The sequence below is a fragment of the Oryctolagus cuniculus genome, chromosome 5 (genome assembly GCF_964237555.1).
Source record: "Oryctolagus cuniculus chromosome 5, mOryCun1.1, whole genome shotgun sequence".
NCBI classification, from domain to species: domain Eukaryota; kingdom Metazoa; phylum Chordata; class Mammalia; order Lagomorpha; family Leporidae; genus Oryctolagus; species Oryctolagus cuniculus.
In genome coordinates, this window is record NC_091436.1 from 30327926 (window position 1) to 30351709 (window position 23784).

At 45.6% G+C, this 23784-nt stretch overlaps 1 protein-coding gene across 6 annotated transcripts in view; it reads left to right on the top strand.

Moving 5' to 3' along the window:
* The window catches only part of NHSL1 (NHS like 1), a 281963-nt gene that overhangs the window by 147749 nt on the left and 110430 nt on the right, over positions 1–23784 (top strand). The window contains exon 1 of one of the 6 annotated variants that reach the window (XM_051854294.2): positions 2237–3925. The exons of 4 other annotated variants lie outside the window; for them this stretch is intronic. In XM_051854294.2, coding sequence (XP_051710254.1) covers positions 3910–3925 — 16 coding nt within the window. In that variant the 5' untranslated portion in view covers positions 2237–3909. Of the gene's footprint in view, positions 1–2236; positions 3926–23784 lie in introns of those variants that run through there. One more of the 6 variants, XM_070073517.1, reaches the window with a different exon arrangement.

A 23784-nucleotide genomic window follows, 5' to 3' on the forward strand; every position in this document is an offset into this window, starting at 1 on the left:
AGTAGCAGTTCAGATACTGCTTGGGATGCCCTTATCTTAAAAGGGAGTGGCTTGGGTTTGAGTCTTGACTGTGTTTCCTTTTTCAGCTTCTTGTTAATATCCAAGTGATGGCTCCAGTTGTTGGTCCTTCACACCCACATGGGAGACCTGGATTGAGTTCCAGTCTCCTGGCTTCAGCCTGGTCCAGTCCCAGCTGTTGGGGACATTAAGGGGGGCTGAAACAGCAGATGGAAGATCTGTCTACCTTTCAAATAAATAAATAAATTTTAAAAATGGCTTACACTGGCCGGCGCCGCGTCTCACTAGGCTAATCCTCCGCCTTGCGGCGCCGACACACCGGGTTCTAGTCCCGGCTGGGGCACCGGATTCTGTCCCGGTTGCCCCTCTTCCAGGCCAGCTCTCTGCTGTGGCCAGGGAGTGCAGTGGGGGATGGCCCAAGTGCTTGAGCCCTGCACCCTATGGGAGACCAGGATAAGTACCTGGCTCCTGGCTTTGGATCAGCGCGGTGCGCTGGCCGCAGTGCGCTGGCCACGGCGGCCATTGGAGGGTAAACCAACGGCAAAGGAAGACCTTTCTCTCTGTCTCTCTCTCTCACTGTCCACTCTGCCTGTCAAAAAAAAAAAAAAAAGGCTTTAACTGTGAGTATGCATAAAATACTATTAAGTACAATCTCTGTATTCAAGCCTCAAATCTTGAATTTCCAAGATAGGAGTTTCTTTATATATATAATTTATTTTAAGATTTATTTATTGCAGGGCCGGCACTGTGGCGCTGCGGGTTAAAGCCCTGGCCTAAGGCACCGGCATCCCACATGGGTGCCGGTTCTAGTCCCGGTTTCTCCACTTCTGATCCAGCTCTCTGCTATGGCCTGGGAGGGCAGTACAAGATGGCCCAAGTCTTTGGGCGCCTGCACGCGTGTGGGAGACCCAGAAGAAGCTCCTAGCTCCTGCCTTGGATCAGCACAGCTCCGGCCGTTGTGGCCATCTGGGGAGTGAACCAGCAGATGGAAGACCTCTCTCTCTGTCTCTACCTCTCTCTGTAACTCTTTCAAATAAATAAAATAAATCTTTTGAAAAAAAAAAAAGATTTATTTATTGGGACCGGTGCTGTGGCATTGCGGGTAAAGCTGTCACCTGCAGTGCTGTCATCCCATATGGGCACCAGTTTGATACCTGGCTGCTCCACTTCCTATCTAGCTCTCTGCTGTGTCCTGGGAAAGCAGTAGAAGATGGCCCATGTCTTTGGGCCTCTGCACCCTCATGGTAAGACCCAGAAGAAGCTCCTAGCTCCTGGCTTTGGATCAGCATAGCTCCAGCCATTGCGGCCAATTGGGGAGTGAACCAGCAGATGGAAGACCTCTCTCTCTCTCTCTGCCTCTCTTTCTCTGTGTAACTCTGACTTTCAAATAAATAAATATTTTTAAAAATATTTTTAAAATTGGGCCAGCGCCGCGGCTCAGTAGGCTAATCCTCCGCCTTGCGGCGCCGGCATACCGGGTTCTAGTCCCGGTCGGGGCACCGGATTCTGTCCCGGTTGCCCCTCTTCCAGGCCAGCTCTCTGCTGTGGCCAGGGAGTGCAGTGGAGGATGGCCCAAGTCCTTGGGCCCTGCACTCCATGGGAGACCAGGATAAGTACCTGGCTCCTGCCATCGGATCAGCGCGGTGCTCTGGCCGCAGCGCGCCTGCTGCGGCGGCCATTGGAGGGTGAACCAATGGCAAAGGAAGACCTTTCTCTCTGTCTCTCTCTCACTGTCCACTCTGCCTGTCAAAAAAAAAAAATTAAAATTATGGGTGAGGGGGTGAGAAGAGATATTTTCCATCTACAAGTTCACTCCCCAAATGGCCACAAAGGCCAGGGCTGGGCCAGGATGAAGCCAGGAGCAAGGAACTCCATCGTGATTTCTCACATGGGTGTCAGGGGCCATCTTGCGCTGCTTTCTCAGGCACATTAGCAAGCAGCTGGATGGGAAGTGGAGCAGCTGGGACTTGAACCAGTATTCACCTGGGATGCCTGCATTTCAGGTGGTAGGTGAAGCCCACTGTGCCAGCATGCCAGCCCTGTCTCTCTGTGCAATTTGAAAGGTTGAATCAAGCCCACAGGAACATTTTCAGGAATACCTGTGCAGTTCATAAGTTAGACAGAAGACTGCTCAGGATTGGAGAGAACAAAGATGGAGAGAGGCTCACGAGGTGTAGTGGAAAAGACTGACTCAGTGGTCTAAGTTTGATCTTGAGGCAGCAGCTGTTCCAGTGGGCAGATCATCCTTTGGTCCACCCAGTGAGATGATCTGTGAACTCTATTCTGAGAGTTCGAATCACTGTTTACCATTCCACGCTTAGGTTTTGTCCATCCCCATTGACTTCTGGCGAGGGCCTCTTCTGCTTCCTTGTGATCACAGCAACAACCTCTTAACCAGGTGGTACAGGAGGACGAGGAGCAGGAGCCTCACAGGATATGCTCAGTCCTTATACAGAAAGCCAAAGAGCATGGGGCATCCACGGAGCATCCACACTGCGGGTGCCCCAAGGGTGGGGTGAGCGGCCAGGTCACAGACAGATAGAGAGACTGGTTCTGTGAGTCAGTTTCCTGCATCCTGTGGAGTCAAGAGGAAGACCTGCAAACAGCAGCTGGCCTTGTGAACAATGGCTGCTTCCTGTGGCCAGGAGACTGGCCAGTCTCTGTGGGGAAGGACCCGGGCTCAGATGGCCGTGTAAGCAGGCTGTCCCTGAGGCAATTTACAAGACTTTCTCAGCAGGTCTCACCTAGAGTTTACAGTCCAGCAGCCATGAACTTGCCAGCATAGAGTTAGCTTTTCAGGGGACGTGACAAAGTTTATTTATTTATTTTAAAGTTTTATTTATTTATTTGAAAGGCAGAGTTACAGAGAGAAAAAGGCAGAAAGAGAGAGAGAGAGCAGTCTTCCATCTTCTGGTTTACTCCCCAGATGGCCCCAAAGGCTGGAGCTGCACCAATCTGAAGCCAGGTGCCAGGAGCTTCATCTGGGTCTCCAATATGGGTGTAGGGGCCCAAGGACTTGGGCCATCTTCCACTGCTTTCCCAGGCCATAGCAAAGAGCTGAATCGGAAATGGAGCAGCCAGGATTCAAACTGGTGCCCATATGGGATGTTGGCACTGCAGGCAGTGGCTTTACCTGCTGTGCTACAGCGCTGTCCCCATGTGACAAAATTTAATATCGGATTATGGCTACACTGGAGTTAGAAATTCACATACTGTAATGTCCACTTTGTTTCCTCATCTAAACAAATGGCAATGCCATAGAAGTATCACATGCTTCACACCTACCTAGTGTTGCTATTTCTCTTGCACTACCATGAGCATTCCCTGTGCATGCTCTCAGTGATGCAGCCTCAGCTGGCTGTGCAAGGTTTTATATGATAATGTTGTGTTAATCACGCACCTGTGTCCGCGAGGCTGGCTCCGTATCAGAAAGCAAACAGCAGTATCAGACAGACAAGGAGCGGTGAAGTCGAAGAATAGAAGGTCATCATTAAAGAGAATCCAGTGATTTCTTTCTTGTGCTGAGGGTCACGTGAGGGAGCCCCTCTCTGCCATGGAAAACGCTGAGAGATAAGCACAAACAAATGGGCTTGGCCGTGTGCACTCGGCGGTGGCACTGGACCGTGCGAATTGAGGGATGCCTGCAGCCAACTCGCGGCTCCCCTCCCTTTTTTCAAGCGGACTCTGAATCCCAGGCGTGAAATGACCGGGGAGAGATAGGGAGGTGTCCGCAGCCCAGCCCACGAGCCTGGGATTGGGCAGTGGCTTCCTGTAGTGACAGGCGCTGGCTGGCTGCCCCTCCGGCGGGAGGTGGGCCGGGGCTCAGCTGCGCCTCACGCTGCAGGCTGCAGAGCACCGCGGAGCCCAGCACCTCTATGCAGCTGCTACAGAATGTTCTGCCTGAAAGGTGAGGGGCCGTTGTGTTCCCGCTGGGGGCAAAGTTACAGCCTGGGAGAATTGTCCTGCATCAGAGTCCGGGGCACCGGGCTGGTTCCTGGCAAAGTTTGAGGGAGTTTGCTAAGTAGGAAAGTAAAAAAGGCATTGTTCTGTTTCTGTTGCAAACAGGAAGAAGACCTCCTGCTGGGAGATGGAATTCTCTTTTAGACAGAAGGGCGAGTTCTCCATTTGAATGTGTTTTCTGGGTGTTCAGTCAGGGACAAAAGTTGAAGATGACTGAGGGTTTTTGAATAAGCTTAATGAGCATAGGACTAGCTTGCGGTTGAAGTGTGAGTCCTGTTAGAGAAATGTGTCTGTAATGAGACATTTATGGACAGGATTAGAATGACTAGAAAGGGGGGGGGGAGTTTCCGTTACTTTAAGTTTTAATGTGAATCAAGAAATGGAATTAGTCTTACTACAGAACATCTTATCCCAACTACATCTGGGTTATAATACTCCATAATGCTATCAGATCACAGGCGGATAAGTGTGGATTGATTCCTAGATCAGCTCAAGAGTATGTTCTCTTTTCAGGCAATTGTTTTTTGCCCCCAACTGTTTTTCTTCCAACTCTTGTCGTAATGTAATTAATCTGCGAATGTGAGAGTGTGTTTGTCTGTGAGGTTGTGGGAACGGGGGAGTTAAGGTGAATTTCCTCAGAGCCGAAGCAAACTCTTTTGCTCATATCTTTTGGTGTATGTCATTCCGTAGATGGGAAATTCTTGACAGCTGTTCAATTTTTGGAACTCAAGTGTGCTGGCTGCTTTCTCTGTGGGCTGCTCCTCTGTCCAGCAGAGTCACAGACAGGGATTCTGTATTTCATCCTTTGCAGGTGTAACCCTGATTTGATGCGTGAAAACCCTCCAAAGTCTTTAGTATGAAACTTTAAATTTGGGGTAGCTCTATATATGGTAGATACATATTTGATAAAATTGAGGGGTTAGAACAATTTTTCTCTCCCCAAGCATTCAATCAATTCTTTCTTTCTATGGAGAAGATCTAGTTGTGGATTTCTAAGGCGCTATAGGCTGAAGTGAATTTGAATGTTTCTGCAAATTTTGGATAAAAGGAGTTCAGAGCGCTCATGGCACTGTTTTTTAAACATTTTTTACTCATTAAAAATAAGTTAACTAGGAAGAGTCAACAGCATTACTGGATGCAGATACACACTAACCCAGTGTAATGCCCACCAAGCAGTTGAAGGAATGATGATCCAATGATAGGGTAAGGGTTAGGGTTTTTAATTGAAAGCAGGTGTGGAATTGTTACTGGGTATGACTTCTACAGCTTCAATGCATCTTTCCCCACCCATTCCCATTACAGCAATTTCACTTCATTCAAGAACCTATCGATTTCATGGACTCTTGGTTTCTGTGGTAACTTAGGAAACTTTGAAAAGTCAAGTGTATGAAGTCCCACTTTCCGATCTGCCAGCAACCAGGACAAACCGTTGATATGTTGCCCTCTTCCTGTGATTTATAGCCTGTCGACTTACAATAATGATTTTTAGGTTGTTTGCTGTGCTACATCTTGAGGTGACCCCATGATCCAGTGATGGTGAGAGACTTAAGCACAGAATTACTAAGAGCTTCTTGTTGATGCTTTGGGTTTTGCTTGAGAAAAGAGGCTTTCATTCATTGGTCTGTATGCATGGCTAGTCCAGGTCCTAGGAGTTTTGGAGTGTGTGGTTATAATTAGCATTGACATTAAAGGAAACACGAGTGCCTTCCTTTTGGTTTAAATCATGTTTCTGTGTGTTTCTTGTAATTGCTGGAAGAAAACATTCAAATCAGCCAGCCTCCCACCGTGATGCAGGTTTCTTTAGATGCACTTAGAATTTTTTTTTTCTCCTTTGTGTGAAATTGGTGCTAGAAAGGGTGTCTTATTAAAAGACAATGTCATCTTTGTCATTACCATCCCAGGAATAAGTCTTAGAGTTGCAGCCACTCTTTGCTGCTGTTGTCATAGGATCTTAGCTACGTGAGGTCCACCCAGAAGCATTTTGTTATGAGCAACATCTGAGCTCCTAGTCTCTGGGAAGATGTTCTCTGAAGTCTTGCCAAGGTCCTTGTGGTTAACAAAGCCATGGTGTGCTGTTCACTGTATAATCAATGATCCCTGTTGGTCTGGGAAGTGAGTTTCTCGTTAACCAAATAACAGGATTAATTGCAAACTACCAATTGTATACAGTGTACCATTCACATGTTACCTTATTTAAAAAGTTAGAACAGAGTGTTGTTGCCACCAAAACTACATGGAAGATAATTAAGTATCTCTGAGATGGTTCTGAGTGCACATTTTATAAGTATAGCACATCACCTTCATCTTTAAAATATCAGTTATCTATATAGCATTTTTCCAACTATGGCAAAGACTTTTAAAAAAAATTGTTCAATCCATCACAGACTGTTATTTTGTAGGACATGACATCACGTACTTGTGTGATATCACCATGAAGTCCAATAGCTATAAAAGTCATTAAACTGGGACTGGCATTGTGGCATAGTGGGTAAAGCTGCTGCTTACAATGCCAGTATCCCATTTGGGCACTGATTCATGTCCCAGTCACTCCACTTCCAATTCAACTCCTTGCTGATGGCCTGGGAAAAGCAGCAGGAGATAACCCAAGTGCTTGGGCCCCTGCCACCCACATAGGAGACGCTAATGAAGCTCCTGTCTTCTGCCTGGCCTAGCTCTGGCAATTTAAGCCATCTTTTGGGGAGTGAACCAGTGGATGAAAGAAGTTTGCTCTCTGTGAAACTCTGCCTTTCAAATAAATAAATAGAGAGAGAGAGAGAGAGAGAGATCTTCCATCTGTGGTTCGCTTCCCAAATGGCCACAAGAGCCAGGGCTGGGCAAGGCTGAAGCCAGGAGCCATGAGCTTCTTCTTGGTTTCCCGTGTGGGTTCAAGGACCCTAGAACTTGGGCCATCTTCCATTGCTTTCCCATTAAAAGGTGGCTGAATCAAAAGTGGAGTAGCCAGTTCTCAAACCTGTACCCATATAGGATGCTGATGTGGTGGCTTTACCTGCTGTGGCACAGCGCTGGCCCCTAGGGCAGCAGTTATTGAATTTAGGCCCCACCATACTCCTTTGTGTAACCTCATTTTAACTAATTATGAAGACTCAGTTTCCAAATAAGGTCATATTCTGAGGTTCCAGGTGAACAAAGATTTTGGGGATCACTATTCAGTACAGTAAAGCATGTGTACAATCACATAAACGGGAAGTAGCTCTATAGGGCCTGTGTGTTGTGGGGAGCTCCAAGAATAACGGTCCAACAGAGCTGCACAGATGATGCACTTGAGACTCAAAAGCAGTGCAAGTTTCAGACAAGTTGCTATATGTAGGTAAAAAGATTGCAAATCTGTTTTGATCAGTTACACAGAGGAAAATGGTGCCTCTTTATCTGCTTTTAAATGATCCAGTTTCCTCCATGAACTCTTATCCTGCTGCGAAAGGGAAAAACAAAAAACAAAATTGAACCTTAGTTCGTGGCAGTGGACTCAGTGTGAGCCAAGACTTGAAACGGTTGCATTCTATAGCGGGGTCTGTTGGATGACTCAGTCTTGTAGAATGCTCCTGCTTATTTTCCTTTTCTCCACAGCAGTCTGTTGCTGAGTCCCCTTAATAGTCCAACACAAATGATGTGTGCTAAATTACATACATTTGAAATAAGGGATTTGATCCTTACATAGTTCGGAAAATTTTAAAGCAGGCCGCCTTTACATTTTTCAAGTAAGATAATATTTTTAAAATATCCCTAAGGTGGAAAAGATAAATATATACATCCTTTCCTGCTCCAAGAATGATTTCAGTACCTTTCATGAGCATCAGGGACCTTAAGTTCCTGAATTTAATATTGGATTTACCTGATTTTGCATTTCCTCTAGGAATTTTAATTTTGAGAAGCAGAGAGAAAAAATGCTCTCATCTGCTGGGTTCACTCCCCAAATGCCCACAATGGCCAGGACTGAACAGTGGCTAAAGCCAGGAGCTGGCAATGCAATCCAGTTCTCCCATGTAGGTGGCAGGTTCACTGCTGCCTGCCCTCCAGTGTTTGCATTAGCAGGAAGCTGGGGTTAGGAACTAGAGTTGGGAACCAACTCAGGTGCTCTGTGGTACATGGGCATCCCAACTGATGTTTTAATTGCTGTGCCAAATGCCCATCCCTCTAAGGATTTTAAAAATCATTTTGGTGTTGGACTTGGTCCTTTCTTGTTTGTGGCTCCTACAAGGAGCCTTTGGAAAGTTTGTGGAAAAGTGGAATTAAAAAAATGTTTATTTTGGTGTAAAAACTTCTTGAAATCCGTGTGAATTTTTTTTTTTTTTTTTACAATATGCACTTCTCATGAACTTGTCGAAGACCCCTATATATGTATTCCAAGAACTAGACATGTGGTCTGGTGGAGCAGAGAGTGGTGAATTTGAGGAGGTGGCTGTATCCCAGCTGCCTGTATGCTCCACAGCAGAGGGTCCCGTCTGTACTCCTTTCTGCTTCCCAAGTTACAGATTTAGGAAAGTCTTTAGGCTATCTAATAATAGCAGAGAGTTATGCTGAGATTACAGCACTGAGCAATCCCAAGCATGTGCGTCTGCACCCCCAAGGGCAGTTCTTATTAGAAACTCGGCTCCCTCCTTCCTCATCAGGCGCCCCTTTCCAGTTGTCTCCTGTATGTTGTGTATGTAAAAGAATTCCTTAGATTCCTTCCTTGGCAGCATTTGGAAAATAATGTCAGGAATCAGAAACAGATTTGTTATTTCTGTGCTGAAACAAGTGCATTTTCCCAGCCAGCTAGCAAGCAGCCAGGGAGGTCCCTCGCCCCTTCTATCCAGTAAGAAATGTCAGTTCGTCGGCATGCACAGTTTGTGCTCTTTTACTATTTGATTCTGAGCATCGTTTTAAAAGACTTTGAAAAGACAAAATGTGAAGCAACCCTGGGAATACAGCATTGATTTTTGAGTTTCCTATCAACTAGTCGCGGTTTTTAGAACCCTCATACCTTCATATTCTGAGTTCCATATAAATTACCATTTTTAAGACCCATCCTTCGGCAAAGTTTCCCTATTTTTTCCACCCTCCACTCACTTAAACATTGCACATAATTGGTAGTAATCTACAGCTACCAAGGGAAATTCACATTTGCTCAATTTGCAGCTTAAAGTAGCACTTTTAATAAACAGACTGGTGATAACATGCATTTTTCAAACTGGCAGGGAAAGCCCTTGAAGTTTAACAAACCAAAAAAAAAAAGCCCTTTATTTCTTTTGTCTTTCGATTGAAAACACTATCATGTTTTCCATTCTCTTTCTTCCTCCTACTAATAGTGAAAATCGGGTTTTCACCATGTTGCCGTAGAAGGTGGAGCACCATGCTCATTGATGGTATCCCGTGGTCCACAAGGAGACTCTAGGACCGAGAAGTGCGGCGTGTTGCTGACTGTCGCTGTGGAGCGTGGGGTCTGCTTGTTCCTGGAGCCTGCTCTGTGCAAGGTGCCCGCTGGGTGCAAGGCACCTGCTCTGGCTTCTTCAGTGGCACGGAAGCAAGTGACTTGAGTTTCTGAAAGCACTGGCAGAAATTTCGATGAAACTCTTGATTCCTGTCCCATTTTTTCAAACTGTTCTTGTTTCCTCTCTCTGCTGATGTTCCTGTCTCTGGAAAGTTTTTGCTTTCTCCCTCTTCACTATGCTCAGAGGTGTGCTCCCTGGGGGTAGCTGTATTACTCCTAAGCCACCCTGCACTTATCTCTGTTTACTGAGATGAAATCAGCAGTCTGCACAGGCCTTAGTAATGGTGGTAGTTAATAGACTCAGGCAGATGGAGCCAGTGCACCACTCAGGACCTCCTGTCTCCAATAGCAACCAGGAGCAAAGGTATGCAGGCATCTATGTAGTTTTCTGTTTTAAACATCAGAAGACAATAAATACTGCTGAGACCAACCTAAAGGTCTTGAAGCAATGAATAGCTTTTGCATGATTAAACAGCCTGGCATGTGGGATTAGGGGAGTGAGTGCGGGGTGTAAAATGGATATCGTTAAATTGAAAAAAGTCAATTATTTTATAAAACCATGCAGGGCAATTGAATTTAAAATTAAGAGGTCTTCATTTGAAAGGCAGTAGAACAGCAAACTGTGAGCCTAATGTCAGCAGCGTTCATCTTCCCATCTGCTGAGTACGTGGCGTTTAGCAGGGTGTTTAACAGAATTTTTCTTGTTATTACCAAAATGTGGGCAATCCTAAGAGCCACTAGACAAAAGGCCATACTGACCTGACCATGGGTTTAATGGGGCTAGGGGATGCCTGATAAGAGACAGGGACACACTCATCAGTACTTTTTCTTTGAGGTGTCTTTTTTTTTTTTTTAATAAGATTTATTTATTTACTAAAAAGGCAGTTACAGAGAGGTGGAGGCAGAGACAGAGAGGTAGAGAGAGAGAGAGGCCTTTCATCCGCTGGCTCATCCCCCAAATAGCCACAAGGTCTGGGCCCAAGGACATAGGCCGTCTCCTACTGCTTTCCCAGGCCATAGCAGAGAGCTGGATTGGAAGTGGAGCAGCCAGGACTCGAACCAGCGCCCATATGGGATGCTGGCACTGCAAGTGGAGGCTTCATCCACTATGGTACCACACTGGCCCTGGGATGTCTTCTTATAACCAAAAAACTTAAATAGTGTAAAGTGAGTTTTAGGAACCGCGAGTGGGAATATCATTGAAGTGAATTCGTATTTACACAAGTATATCTGTCAACAATTGGCTTGTATATTATGTTGAGAAGAGGCCATCTATGTTGCTTATCATTTTGTTTCTCTCAGTGAACTGTGCAAGTTTCATTGTCACTGGAACTTTCAGAACACAAGGAGTGACAAATGCCTCTTCCCTCAGAGGCAGCTGGTGTCGGGAGTGAGGACTGGGACTTGAGGAGGAAAGGCAGGCAGGGGTCCAGGGGAGCCTGACCGACAAGCCTCATGACTCTCCTGGAGATCCTGGAGTTGGTGGATTGGCTGGGGAAGTGAGTTACATCAGAAGTTGGGAGTCATGGCTTTCCGGTCACTGTGTCGTTCTCAGCATTTGCACAGGGCCTTGGTGTTCGCCACATGAGATGCTGTTGCAGAAGACAGGTCAGTTTTTGGGAGCACTGGCTCCCGTGGTCCTCCATGTCTCTTTCCCAGGCCATATGTTTTGCTTTGTCCATATCACTTTCTGATTCTGATTCTGATATAACAGAGGAATTCTGTCCATTCTATGGTTTCTGGAAATGTGTTGTGGTAAGGGATAGGCAATATTTTGTGCAAAAAAAAAAAAAAAAAAGAAGGCCAGTATTTTCCCCAGGTGGTGAGTTTAGATTTTGAACTACCTCTGAAATTCACAGTGGGGGAGAAATAGAAGCAGATACCTTAGATCCACTGGATCACTCCCCACATGCTAGCAACAGGCCAACACTGGGAGCCCAGGACCCCAGCTGGGTCTCCCACGTGGGTAGCAAGGACCCAAGTACTTGAAGCATCGCCGTTGACTCCCAGGGCCAGAACTGAAACCCAGGCAGTCTGATATGAGATACAGGCACTCCGAGCTGCATTGTAACTGCTGCAGCCAGCACTCACCCTGGACCAAAATGTTTTGCTAGAACTGTGGGCACCCATTAGGTGCCAGGCACCCTTCCACCCTTAATCATCCCCACACCAAGAAAGCTCCGTCTGACTCTGGACTTCTTTCCCCTTCTTGGGCCTCATCAGCTGCCGAGGCCTCTGGCTCCTTTCTCGTCCCCTTGAAAAGCTCTACTACTTTGCCAGCTTTTGGGATTCCTCTTTCCCCAAGACAGACTTTGAGAAGAAAGTAAAGTCAGAGACTGTTTCAAGTGGTTGGCCTGCTAATTGTATTACCCAAATAACAAAGGTGATTAACGCAGGTTAATGAAGAAAAATTCCTAGCTCTACTTACTATCATATAAACTTACTCCTCCAGTCAAGCTCTCCTTAGCTGTAAGAATGGGATCTACCTAATAAAATATTGAGGATTAAATAAGAACTTAATAAGATGCTGGGCATTTTCTCCCAAGTATCTAGTCATATTATTTAAATCTGATCTAAATGCTTAATAAGGTTACCAATTAGATTTAACTTGGGCTTGTGAAAGTGAAGAATCATTTGTACCAAGATTTGCAAATATGGTGTGACTACTTCCTGCGACAGGCAGATGTAGTTCTCATTTTTCATTGCAGGATATTTACACTAAGTTTTCTGGCCTTCCAGTAGTATAAATGCATCCAGATGAATAAAAGCATTACCGATTCCATATACCGGCAAATGAGTGCTGTGGCAACACAAATATTTGGAAAGCTCTGGAAGCCAGCGAGAGTATCCTGGTCCTGTCCTCACAGCTCCAGCAGAAGTATTGGCTGCTGCAGCTGCTGACACAAAACCTTTCCTTTTTGGAAATGTTCCCTGGCAGAACAGATACTTGATAAAAAATTTAAAGCATGATTTGGACTGCTCAGATGGTGCTTTTTATAATTAAAAATATCTCTCCACATCTAGATGAGAGAAATATGAGTGTACAGATGTATATTTTTGTCTTTACATGGCTGGAAATGTCTTTAGGGTGGCTTATTGCTGTGCTGAGGAATCGGGATTGAGCTCCCCTTAGGCACTGGGTTCTCCCTTTTCTCACTATATTCTTTTTGCCATGAACACCGGTAGTTTCAGCCCATTTTCCACCTCAGACAGGATGGGTCAGTGAGTGTAAGAGCTGTTGTGGCATAATGGGTTAAGCTACCACCTGCAATGCTGACATCCCATATGAGCACAGGTTCGAGTCCCAGCTGCTCCACTTTCCATCCAGCTACCTGCTAATGTGCCTGGGAAAGCAGCAGAAGACAGCTCAAGCTTTCAGGCCCCTGTACACACTTGGAGGACCCAGAAGAAGCTCCTGGCTCCTGGTTTCTGCCTGGCCCAGCCCCGGCTGTTGTGGCCATTTGGGGAATAAACTAGAGAAGAGAGATTTCTCTCTCTCTATCTTCTCCCTCTCTCTCTGTAACTTTGCCTTTCAAATAACTAAAATAAATCTTTAACAAATGAATAAAAAGTTGTCCAACCAAATTGTTCATAAATTACATTGGTAGTTTAAAACAAGCACAAGCTGAGCATCTCTAATCTGAAAATCCTACGTCCAGAATACTCCAAAATCTGAGACTTTCTGAGCACTCACATGATGCCAGAGGTGGAAAATTCCACACCTGCTGTCATGAGATGGGTCACTGTCAAAATACAGATGCACTAAAAGTATTAAAATCACCTTCAACCTATGTTGTGCAGGCAACATAAATGAATTTCATGTTTACATTTGAGTCCCCTCCCCTATGCTATCCTGTTGAATATGCAAATATTCCAAAACCTGAAATAATAATTAAGAATCAAAGGTACTTGTATCTCAAGCATTTTGGATAAGCAATAGGCAAACTCAGCTTACTTGAAAGATGACTTTATATGTCTGTCCCTCCAAAGCTGTGGTCCACACAGGCAAGAAGGATTCGATACAGATGAGTAAACTTTTGATGGCTTTCAGCATGATTTAAATAGATGTTTGCCTTCACTTCTGGGTTTGGATTTAGAAGATTACTCCTATGGAGTCAGCTTAAAGAGGACCTCTTTTCAGTCACTTATTGGGAACACTGAATGCCAAGCATCCAACTTCTCTGCTTCACAAAATTGGCATGGCAAATATTATAAATCTTTCTCCATCTGCTTTTTGACTCATGGTAACAAATTTGGCATTTGTGTAGTTCTTCAGCCCTCCCTTACCTTCATGAAACTGTAGAATAGATCCATTGTTGGTGCATTATCTGCAAGTGATAAAGTGTCTGTGAGCTGGGGCAAAACTGGAGGCCCTAAAATAGATGAGATTCCTTTGGCACATGACATACCAAGTGTTTCTCCCAGACTGCTATTTTGGACAGTGTTTGATTAGGTTTTCTTGCCTCAAATTTTCCCGTTGCTTCTTCAAAACTTGGAAGGTAAGCCTCAACCGATCTCTGTGCCCGAGCATCAGCTGCCTTTCTTTGTCTTCTGCTTGGCATGGGTCCACAGCAACTCAAGGTACAGACAAATGAGAGAACAAGCTCTCTGTGAGAATAGAACACTCCTCATTGTACAACTTCTCGCTTTATTTTTATCTTTTAATTTTTTAAAATATTTGTTTGAAAGGCAATGTTATAGATAGAGAAGGAGAGAGAGAGAGAGAGAGATATCTTCCCTCTGCTGGTTCACTTTCTAAATGGCCACCACAGCCGGGACTAAGCCGGGCTGAAGCCAGGAGCCAGGAGCTCCATGAGGGTCTCCAAGTGGATGCAGGGACCCAAGCACTTCGGCCATCCTCAGCTGCTTTCCCAGGTGTATTAACAGGGAGCTGGATTAGAAATAGAGCAGCCAGGACAAGAACCAGTATTCATTTGGGATGCTGGCATCTCAAGTTGCGGCTTAACCCGCTCTGCCACCATGCTGGCTTCTGCAACTTCTCATTTCACTTCTAGGATAATTCTGCGGTGAGTTTTATTTATTTATTTATTTTTTAATTTTTGACAGGAAAAGTGGACAGTGAGAGAGAGAGAGACAGAAAGGTCTTCCTTTACTGTTGGTTCACCCTCCAATGGCTGCTGCGGCTGGCTCACTGCGCTGATCCAAAGCCAGGAGCCAGGTGCTTCTCCTGGTTTCCCATGTGGGTGCAGGGCCCAAGCACTTGGGCCATCCTCCACTGCACTCCTGGGCCACAGCAGAGAGCTGGCCTGGAAGAGGGGCAACCGGGACAGAATCTGGCGCCCCGACCAGTACTAGAACCCGGTGTGCCAGCGCCGCAAGGCGTAGGATTGGCCTATTGAGGCGCGGCGCCAGCCCTACGATGAGTTTTAAGAGTCCTTTGCTGTTTCCCACTGAGACAGTCTAGTATTTGGTATATGTTTGTAACTCCAACATTTCTATCTTTAGTGTAGACCCCGCCCTTAAACTTCAAATATGCGTCCAGCTGCATAGTCCACATTTCCACTTGGGTGTATAACTGACCTCATGAACAAACAAAATCTCCCCAACTCCCCCTCACCTTCACCCCACACACACTTCGCAGTAGCCTTACTCAGTTTAGTGGCAAATCTATCCTTTCAGTTGACCACAAACCTTGTCATCAATGCCTCCTTTTTCTCTCATGCTCCACATTCAATTTGTCAGAAAATCATATTGACTCTATTAAAAAAATTTTTTTCCCATAATCAGACAACCTCTTTTTTTTTTTTTTTTTTTTTTTTTGACAGGCAGAGTGGACAGTGTGAGAGAGAGAGAGACAGAGAGAAAGGTCTTCCTTTTGCTGTTGGTTCACCCTCCAATGGCCGCTGCGGCCAGCGCACTGTGGCTGGCGCACCGCGCTGATCCGAAGCCAGGAGCCAGGTGCTTCTCCTGGCCTCCCATGGGGTGCAGGGCCCAAAGACTTGGGCCATCCTCCACTGCACTCCCTGGCCACAGCAGAGAGCTGGCCTGGAAGAGGGGCAACCGGGACAGAATCCGGTGCCCCGACCGGGACTAGAACCTGGTGTGCCAGCGCCACTAGGTGGAAGATTAGCCTAGTGAGCCGCGTCACTGGCCCTCAGACAACCTCTTATCACCTAAACCAGCATTTACCTGGTCCAAGTCTTACCTGGATTACCACAGTTCCTGTAGCTTCCCTTTATGGCCTGTTTTCAACCCAGGAGTCAGAGTGAACCTTTCATGACAGAAGCAAGACTGTGCCGCTCCTTTGCTTCAAACCTCCTTTCCCTTCGAGTGAAAGCTCATCTTGATGATTTCTGTTCATTTGGGGAATATCAATCACAGGCCCAGAGGAGAGCACAGGAGGAGAGCTGGGGTTGTCTAAGCTACAGAACTCGCAGCTGTGTCAAACCCTTTGGGCTGGCAGGAAAGGAAACGGTTTCCCTGCTGCAACTGGAGTCCCGGATGAGTCGTGTTCAGCACCCGCAGGTGGTGGGGTCTTCCATGAGACTCCTTCATCTTTTTCCCCCACAGGAGTGAAGATCGTTCCACCCCCTGTCATTTTATCATTCAAAGTGGCAATCCACTTACCAAATGCTGCTACAGAGATTTACCTTTGGGCTTTATTAAGTAAGTCTGACAGAGTTTCTATTGGAGTTTTTGAAAAAGGACTTCCCATGAATTTATTGATAGGGATTTAGTTGGAAGCAAGCAGTGGGGAGCCAATCCAAGTTAGAAAGCTAACTTTTAAATGTTTCACAAGCAGCTCCAGCTTTATTTTTATTCATGCGTCTTTCGTGCTGTGGTTGGTGGGTGATATGGGGTTAGCGCATAACCACAAAGCCCTCGGATGGCAAGTGTACCTTTGATGGTATCCTGCTTTTTCTTTGATAGCATTATTAAAGGAAAGGGCAGATTCCAGCCCAGCTCCTTGAGTGAGATTTGCATGTTCTTTGGGACAAGATTCATTTTTTCGGTGTGTGGTAATGATACATATGGTAAACTCCTTGAGTGCATGCCTTATTAACTTGACCAAGAAGGATTCCAACATACACTTGTCAAAGAAATGACATATGTCATCTACTTTAGGTGAAAAAGACTATCACCCTGTGTGAAAATAAAGGGACTTTTATGAGGCTAGCTTAAAACAGAAAATATTTGCCACTTTTATTGAGACCAAAAATATCCAGGTAATAAACACAGCAAAAGAGATTTTTACCTTTCTGAATTATTTTTCATAGCAAACCCACAGAAAAAGTGACCGAAGCAACCTTAATCATTAATGGCTTATAAGAGAGGGAAGCTGGTCACAGAGGAAGAGAAAAGTTAATGCATTTCTAAAAATGCAAAGTTCAGAACTCATGAGTTGGGCTTTGTGCTAGTGGGGAGGCAGGTGCATGTCCCAGGGGCCGTCTTGGTCTTTGATGTAGCAGATTGCCCTCTGGGAAATGGCCAGTTTCCTGCCGGCTCCTCTTAAGCACTATGCTGAAGTGGTTGCACTTCTTGCCTAAGGATCCTGGATTTACTCTCCAAGGAGAAACGTGCCCTTCCTCCAAGCACTTTCCTACTTCTTGGGTTTTCAATTTTTTTTTAAAAAAAAGCAACCGGTCCAGTGAATATTCCCATGAATGGGCAATTGATCATAGACCACCCCCCAAAAAAACTAAGTAAAGGGGGAAAATTATTTTTCAAAATAATAGGATTATTTTCTCTTTAGAAAGTATCACTTAAATATGATTTTTATCTATCTATTTTAGTATTCATTGAACTTTTATTTCATTTCATTTTATTTTCCTACCACTGGTTCTAAATGTTTAGGGGGAATTGTTTTACGAGAACTTGTGTGTACCTTTTGTTCTGTTTTCATTATAATCCTGGTTCTCCATTTCCCCTGTAAATATCTTTACAGGCCGGTCACCATGTATTTCTGCCTGGGTCATGTGACTATTGCCCAGGGCACACCTAGAGGTGCTCTGTTCAGACCTGTTGAGGGGTCAGGTGCTTTGCTGCCTTAGGGACTTTATTTCCTCCCTTTATCTCTCTGCATTCTTGGTTATTAAAAGCTCGAGTACATTCAGCCTCTGATTGGTTGTCTTTTCAGCTTCTGTCCTGCAAAGGGGACCCATCATTTGCATGCTCAGTAGAGATCTCACTAAATTACACATTCCACATGAGCCTGAAATGTACCATGATGTTGTTAACCATGAATAAAATTTCTATGTGGGAAACAGGAAGACCTTTAACTTGGGAACCAGTTTCTGATCCTGAGTCCAGCAAGACTCTGAGTAAGCCATTTCCCCCATCTAGTGTGTGGGGTCTTCAAATACATACTATGAAAAAACTGTGCATGGGTTTCAAATTATTCTTGCAATGAAGTAAACTCATCTTATTACATTTTCCATATACTTTCTGAAGTCCCCTTGTAAGTAAACATGACTGCTATGCCTATTTGACAGGAATTTTTTTTTTAAAGATCTTACTTTTTTTTTTGAAATACAGAGTGACAGAGGGAGAGGGAGAAAAGAGAGAGAGAGAAAGAGGGACAGAAGGGGAGAGAAAGAGAGAGGGAGGGAGGGAGAGAGACAGAGAGATCTTCCTTTGGGTGGTTCATTCCCCCAAAATGGCTATATCAGCTGGGGTTAGGCCAGGCTGAAACCGGAGCTCCTTCTGGGTCTCTCACGTGGGTAGCAGGGGCCCAAGTACTTGGACCATTTTCCACTGCCTTCCCAGGCATGTTAGCAGGGAGCTGGATCAGAAGTGGTATAGCTGGTACTTGAACCAGAGCTTGGATATGGGAATACAGATGTCCACAGCCGTAGTTTAACCTGCTGTGCCATACTACCTTGATGGGGATTTGGGGGGTTTGAATGAATAAGGTAACCATAGTACACCAGAAACTGGGGATCCTTGCTGCTTCCTCCTCTCACATTCTCTCACACCCCCTGTCACTTCCCCCTCATTCATGTGTTCTGGAACTCACCTGTCCTCATCCACCCCTCAGCTGCCACTACCTTACTGAGGTGACTGTTGGCACCCAGGTCTCTGCTGCCTTATCAAACTCCTAACTCATAGATTCTAGGCTAATTGCCCATAATGAATCCCTTTCCCAAACACTATCCAGAATGGGAATAGCAGACCACAGCATGTTTCTTCAGTTTCCTATCACCACCCACTCCCCCATTGTCCTTTGGATAAAGTGTAAACCCCTTACCATGACACAGAGCAGTCCTGCTAGAAGTGTGACTCCCTATTTTCCCCTTCAAGCTCAATGCCCACAATACTGAGGGCTGGGCCAGGCCAGAGCCAGGACCTAGGAACTCTATCTGGGTCTCTTGTGTAAGAGGCCTGAGTCCTTAGCCATCACCTGTTGCCCCCAAGAGTGTGCATTAGCAGGAAGCTAGAGTGGAGAGCAGAGCCCAGACTTTAACCTGGGCTCTGATATCAGATGTGGGCATCTCCAGTGGTAGCTTAACTGCTGCAACATACACCCACCCGTCCACACTTTTATTCACCTTTCTTTGCATCTGCTAGAAGAAGATTTGCCTTTGTATCCTCTGCCCAGAAGGAGAATCTGTTTTTCTGCTCTTTCTTGAACCTGGCAGTTCCTTTGACTTACAGAAGTCAGTTTTGATGTTCCCTCTTCCAGGAAGCTCTGCACAACACTCTACAGACCGGCTGTTTCTCCCCTCTCAGTACTGCCTATCCCAGTGTCGCACAGGTGTCTGTTTTCCTGTGCAAGGCAAGGACAATCTAGAAGGCAGGAAATGTGTATTGTTCATCGCCCTTGCTGCCAAGAATTACATGCATATTGGCTGAAACAATTCATGAGTATTTGAAGATCTTTGAGAATATGAAGGAAAATGCTTATGTCTCACCTGGCTTGGTATTAGAAACAAAATAGAAAGCCTTGTCCTGGTCCCTGGTAAAAACGTTGCCAACTGTTCATTCTGGGAATATGCTGACTTGCTCCAGCCATTCTCCCTAAATTACTTCCATGGAGTTGAAATGCGCCAAGAATTTCCCAAGTAGGACTGCTTATCTGGGAAGAAGTACCTGGGACAAGAAATCATCAAATAAGAAGTTTGCCAAGGAACTTGAATATGGGATGCAGAGCTGCAGTATTCTACAAGAGTAAATTTTTTTTTTTTTTTTTTTGACAGGCAGAGTTGGACAGTGAGAGAGAGAGAGAGAGAGAGAGAGAAAGGTCTTCCTTTTTCCGTTGGTTCACCCCCCAAATGGCCGCCATGGCCGGTGCGCTGCGCCGATCCAAAGCCAGGAGTCAGGTGCCTCCCCCTGGTCTCTCATGTGGGTGCAGGGCCCAAGGACTTGGGCCATCCTCCACTGCCCTCCCGGGCCACAGCAGAGAGCTGGCCTGGAAGAGGAGCAACCGGGACAGAATCTGGCGCCCTGACCGGGACTAGAACCTGGAGTGCCAGCGCCGCAGGCAGAGGATTAGCCCAGTGAGCCGAGGCGCCAGCCTACAAGAGTAAATTAACATGAATGTATGTTGTCAGCCAGATTTGCAGGATAGGGGTGGGGTGGAGTATTTATCACTTGGAAAAACTTGATAAAAGCTAAAAATAAGAACTCATTCAGGAAAAATGCAAAGAAACAATTTAATGAGTGATTTATGTGTTAGATTGGGCTGCTCGAACAAAGCACCGTGGACCGGGTGACTTATCAGCAATCAGAATATTTCTCATGTGTCTAGAAGCCCGCAGTTGGAGGTCAGGGTGCCAGTGTGGGTTCTGGTGAGCTTCCGCCTCCAGTTGGTGGTTGCTGTCTTCTTGTTCCATCTGCTTGGGCAGAAGAGAGGAAGAGAGTGCTCTGGGGTCCCACTCAGGGTGTCAGTGCCATTCATGAGAGCTCCACCTTCCTGACCAAGCACCTTCCAAAAGCCTCCCCCTCCAGCCCCATCACACTGGACACCAACACCCGGTCTATTACAATGTATTACTGATTCTGAAAGTAAAATGCTCTGAGACTTCTAGAATTGGGGAATCCAAATAATGGGACATTCCATCTCTGTATTACCCACTGTGGCAGCCAAAAAACGTTGAGGCCTTCATCCGTTGGCACTGCGCCTTTAATATGTTAATGTTCAGGGCAAATGGGTGTTGCCGATGACTTAAGGTCACTCACTAGTCAGTGATTTTAGGGAAGGGATGTTCGTTAGCCTGGATTACCTTTCTAGGCCTGATGTAATCACTGGGCGTGACAAGCAGTGCTCACTCCTGGCTGATGGCAGAGGAGGAAGTTGGGAGGTTCTAGGCATGGGAAACATGCTTGCACGAGGGTGGAGGGCTACCAGGAAACGGTGAGAAGGAACTGAATTTTGCCAACAACCTCAATGGGTTTGGAAGCAGATACTCACTCACAGCCTCCCAATCAAAGCCTAGGCTGGCCAGCCCTTTCACTTAGGCCTTGTGAGATCCCAGACAGGGGTCCTTATTACCAAGTCCCCTGGACTGCTAACTGGTCTGGTAACTTGTTGCCATAACTTATGACATGGTTCTTAAACAGGCAACTTGTGACTGAACCTTTAGAAAAGCATAGAGAATTACTATACCAACAACAACAACAACAAAACAGAAAAATGAGGTTGGAGGATGGGAATGTCTTGATTTGGAAACCTTTCTATTAGGCAGACTTGAGCCCTAGTAGATCTTAGTATTGAGCTGATGAGGTATAACAAACACTGACAGTGCCCTTTGTGACACCTGTAAGGGTCTTTATTTCTGGCTGACCCAGGATCTTTCCCTGGCCTCCGGGACATATAGTTGACCCATGGTGCATATTCCTGAGTGTATCTTAGACTCCTAAGGGGTCCAGTGGAAAAATCTACGGAGAGGCTCTTCTACTGTTATATGCTGACTTTGTGCAGCAAAAGCTAACAATAATAAATCAAAGGAACGAAGATTGTTTTTGGTAGTAGAATATCAAAGGCTCAGTCTCACTTTTTCCAAGTGTTTTGTAAAAGCAAGACATTTGAGATGTTTACTTCTTCTTAGCACTGTTTTTCTAATGTTGCTTTTATGAGAGCCAGGCTCTTTGCCAAAGGTCTGCTCAAACCTCAAACACTTGAAACAGACTAATCTTTTGTTAATCAAAGGAGAGGATTTGATTTTTAGTTCCTTTCTGAAACATGTACTTTTACTATGGTTTTGAAAGCCATTCATTTTAGTTGTCATGTGCAGGACAGGCCGAGATGTGAGCCTGGATGGTGCTTTGCTGGTGTGGTCGATTTGTCCATATTAGATACTATGACAGTATCAAAATAGAGAACAGCTGTGCCTGCTGTTCAGTAGCAGATTTAGAAATTAACAGAATTGGTAATCCTACCTAACCACCCTCCTTTAAAGAAATTAAGTAGGTACTGCCTATATTTGCTTAGAGAACAAACCACAAGTTAGGTATTTATCCCCCTTAAAACACCACGAACAGCAAAGATCGTAGGTAACTCCTTGATAACTAGTCAAAGAATGAGAACCTAAGACAGGCTACTGATTGGAGGGGCCACCACTGCGGGAGGATTATAAACATGTGACAAATGTTTTTGCACGCTTTGGTTATTTTATACATGTAGGGAATTTGAGACCTCATCCTTACCACAAGTGAGAGTTGTAAGTTGTTCTATTGTACATTAGTTTCTTCATTTAGATATTGTCTACATTCTCTTGCTTTTCCAAGCCAGTCTCTTCCCTGTGTTTGAGCATATTTATTTCATGAAAAGAAACAAGTATTTAGTATTGCAGGCACACCTAATGCATAGGGGCATTGGAAGGCTAGATTGACAGGTGAATTGTCACTCTCACGTTGCCTTTCTTTTAACGTTTTGCTAAAGATTAAGTTTTTTACTTATTTGAAAGGCAGAGTGATGGGGGGTGAGGGTGGGAGAGTAGAAACCAACCTTTCATTTACTGGTTCACTTTCCACTTTCCACATAGCCACAACAGCCAGGTCTGGGCGAGGCTGAAGCCAGTCTGGGTCTCCCACGTGGGTGGAAGGGGCTCAAGCACTTGCATCACCTTCTGCTGCCTTCCCAGGCACGTTAGCAGGGAGTTGAATCGGAAGCAGAGTACCAGTACTCAAACCAGCACTCATATGAGATGCAGGCATCCCAGGTGGCACCTTGTCGCTCCCCGTCTTCGTGGAGGAACGACACAGGACCCTGCGCTGTTCTTTCGTCTGCTCGGCCCTCCCCGGGTTTGCTGCTGGTTCTTCCCGGGTGGGCTACCGACCCTTCCACCTCCGTGGAAGGGCGGTTCCCCCTGCCACATTCCCCACTTCCGCGGGGGAGCGGCACACCGCCGGCCGGCTCTCTCGGGGGCTGCACAGGTGTTCCTTCAGATGTATGTTCCCCTTAGATGTTCCTCGTGCATGCCGTCTCTCTCCTCCTTTATAGTCCCCCTCCGCCAATCCTAACTCGGCTGCCCACACGCCGAGTACGCTGCTCTCCTCCAATCAGGAGCAGGATCAGCTCCTGGAGGTCATCACTCAAGTTGGCAAGAGGCAGCTGCGTAGAAGCTGTTTTCTCCTCTCCCAGCGCCATATTGTGGGAGAGCAGATGCATAGAATAAGTCTTAATTCCAGTAACTCAGTCCAGTCCGAGTTGCTCCCCACACACCTTGACTCACTGTGCCACAATGCCAGTCCTTCCATTTCTTTTCTTTCTTGACCCAAAGGCTTGGTGGAGCTCCTGCCTCAAATAGGCTTTTTTTTTTTTATAAAAAAGATCATCTCATCCCCTTGGCTCTTTCTCTCTCCTCTGCTCACCTCTTTACCTACTTTTCTTTTACCCCAGCTCTTCTTTTAGTGTTGTATTTTTAAAAGTAATAACAGGAAATAAAATTTTGATATTATCATGTAATTGCCTGGAACTACATTTATGTATGTAGCTTACCTTTATGCCAAATAACTTGTTTTCTCTCCATAATCATCTCATCTGAGCCTTATATGAATATGGATAATTTAGTAGTTTCCAGTGGATTACGAAATAGGAACTGGAATATGGTCCATGACCCTAGAGGAGGAACAAAAAATGAGCCAGGTGTGTTACCTTTGTCACAGGCTCTGGCTGGGGCTTTCTGAAGCCTGATCACTTTGGAAGTGTGTGGCATAGGGCAAGTCACTTAACTGCCCAGAGCCTTATATTCATATCTAAGATGCAGATGGTTGTTCTCTAACTCATATGAGCTTCATGAACTTTAAATAGGGTAATGCATGAAAGCTCACCTTGAACCTGGCTAGACCAATAACTGTTAACCACTGTTTTGCTTGCTGTCACTTGAGTGTGTTAAATGCTACATAGCCTCTGAAAA